Source organism: Oncorhynchus keta, unplaced genomic scaffold (assembly GCF_023373465.1).
Source record: "Oncorhynchus keta strain PuntledgeMale-10-30-2019 unplaced genomic scaffold, Oket_V2 Un_scaffold_5444_pilon_pilon, whole genome shotgun sequence".
NCBI lineage: Eukaryota > Metazoa > Chordata > Actinopteri > Salmoniformes > Salmonidae > Oncorhynchus > Oncorhynchus keta.
The window spans coordinates 552675-555000 of NW_026290960.1; the positions used below are offsets into that span (position 1 = coordinate 552675).

General features: G+C 40.4%; 1 protein-coding gene across 50 annotated transcripts in view; it reads left to right on the forward strand.

The window, feature by feature from the left end:
- The window catches only part of LOC127929160 (uncharacterized), a 5134-nt gene continuing 2808 nt past the window's right edge, over window positions 1-2326 (forward strand). For 19 of the 50 annotated variants that reach the window (XR_008133494.1, XR_008133508.1, XR_008133489.1 and 16 more), the window contains exons 1-2: window positions 1-945; window positions 1178-1490. Coding sequence is in view for 14 of the 50 variants with exons in the window: in XM_052516814.1 (XP_052372774.1) it covers window positions 725-945; window positions 1178-1267; window positions 1311-1511; window positions 1586-1699 (626 nt within the window). In the remaining 36 variants the exon portion in view is untranslated. Of the gene's footprint in view, window positions 967-1052; window positions 1512-1585; window positions 1700-2326 lie in introns of those variants that run through there. The other 31 variants (XM_052516815.1, XM_052516819.1, XM_052516824.1 and 28 more) reach the window with 22 other exon arrangements.

Genomic DNA, 2326 nt, shown 5'->3' on the forward strand with positions numbered 1-2326 from the left:
TCAACAGACCCACCAATGTCAACAGACCCACCAATGCCAACAGACCCACCAATGCCAACAGACCCACCAATGTCAACAGACCCACCAATGCCAACAGACCCACCAATGCCAACAGACCCACCAATGCCAACAGACCCACCAATGTCAGCAGACCCACCAATGCCAACAGACCCACCAATGTCAGCAGACCCACCAATGCCAACAGACCCACCAATGTCAGCAGACCCACCAATGCCAACAGACCCACCAATGTCAGCAGACCCACCAATGCCAACAGACCCACCAAGGCAGAGGTAAACTTCCAGTTTTCCGGTGTGGTGCTGGTGGTGAGATGCTCTGCTGGTGGGGAGGATCAATCCCCACCATAAGGAAGCTGTTTCCATACTCATTATTTTGTTTCAAAACAGAGGTTAGAACCTACAAGGAATTAAAAATGCATTGGTCCTTCTGCGAATATTTTAGAAGTTAGGTGCTTAGTGTCTAAAATCTCCCCTGTATGAGGTCATGAAATTGATTTCTCAGAACATTTATCCTTCTCTCCCCTCCAGCAGTGTGTTGTTATGGCTACCAAGCATTCAGCTATGCTGAACTCGAAAGCCAGAGAACTTACACGTGTGAAAACACTTTTCTGATATTTAGATACTCAAAATGTTATTTAAGTTCCTTTAAAGGTGAAACATACCTCACTGTGTAAAAAACTAAAAACCTACATGGACCAGAAGGAATGTCGGCCTACTGTATGTCCCTAGCACAATATTATGTTAGGTCTCTATTAGTCTACTGTATGTCCCTAGCACAATATTATGTTAGGTCTCTATTAGTCTACTGTATGTCCCTAGCACAATATTATGTTAGGTCTCTATTAGTCTACTGTATGTCCCTAGCACAATATTATGTTAGGTCTCTATTAGTCTACTGTATGTCCCTAGCACAATATTATGTTAGGTCTCTATTAGTCTACTGTATGTCCCTAGCACAATATTATGTTAGGCCTCTATTAGTCTACTGTATGTCCCTAGCACAATTATGTTATGTTACTGGTCCCTCTGTTAGTCTACTGTATGTCCCTAGCACAATATTATGTTAGGTCTCTGTTAGTCTACTGTATGTCCCTAGCACAATATTATGTTAGGCCTCTATTAGTCTACTGTATGTCCCTAGCACAATATTATGTTAGGTCTCTATTAGTCTACTGTATGTCCCTAGCACAATATTATGTTAGGTCTCTATTAGTCTACTGTATGTCCCTAGCACAATATTATGTTAGGTCTATTAGTCTACTGTATGTCCCTAGCACAATATTATGTTAGGTCTCTATTAGTCTACTGTATGTCCCTAGCACAATATTATGTTAGGTCTCTATTAGTCTACTGTATGTCCCTAGCACAATATTATGTTAGGTCTCTATTAGTCTACTGTATGTCCCTAGCACAATATTATGTTAGGCCTCTGTTAGCCTACTGTATGTCCCTAGCACAATATTATGTTAGGTCTCTGTTAGTCTACTGTATGTCCCTAGCACAATATTATGTTAGGCCTCTGTTAGCCTACTGTATGTCCCTAGCACAATATTATGTTATGTTAGGTCCCTAGCACAATATTATGTTAGGTCTCTATTAGTCTACTGTATGTCCCTAGCACAATATTATGTTAGGTCTCTATTAGTCTACTGTATGTCCCTAGCACAATATTATGTTAGGTCTCTATTAGTCTACTGTATGTCCCTAGCACAATATTATGTTAGCCTCTGTTACTACTGTATGTCCCTAGCACAATATTATGTTAGGCCTCTGTTAGTCTACTGTATGTCCCTAGCACAATATTATGTTAGGTCTCTATTAGTCTACTGTATGTCCCTAGCACAATATTATGTTAGGTCTCTGTTAGTCTACTGTATGTCCCTCTATTAGTCTACTGTATGTCCCTAGCACAATATTATGTTAGGTCTCTATTAGTCTACTGTATGTCCCTAGCACAATAGGTCTTATTAGTCTTGTATGTCCCTAGCACTCTGTTAGGTCTCTACTGTCTATGTCCCTAGCACAATATTATGTGTTAGGCCTCTGTTAGCCTACTGTATGTCCCTAGCACAATATTATGTTAGGCCTCTGTTAGTCTCTACTGTATGTCCCTAGCACAATATTATGTTAGGCCTCTGTTAGTCTACTGTATGTCCCTAGCACAATATTATGTTAGGCCTCTGTTAGCCTACTGTAGGCCTCTGTTAGCCTACTGTCCCTAGCACAATATTATGTTAGGTCTCTATTAGTCTACTGTATGTCCCTAGCACATATTATGTTATGTTAGGGTCCCTACAATATTATGT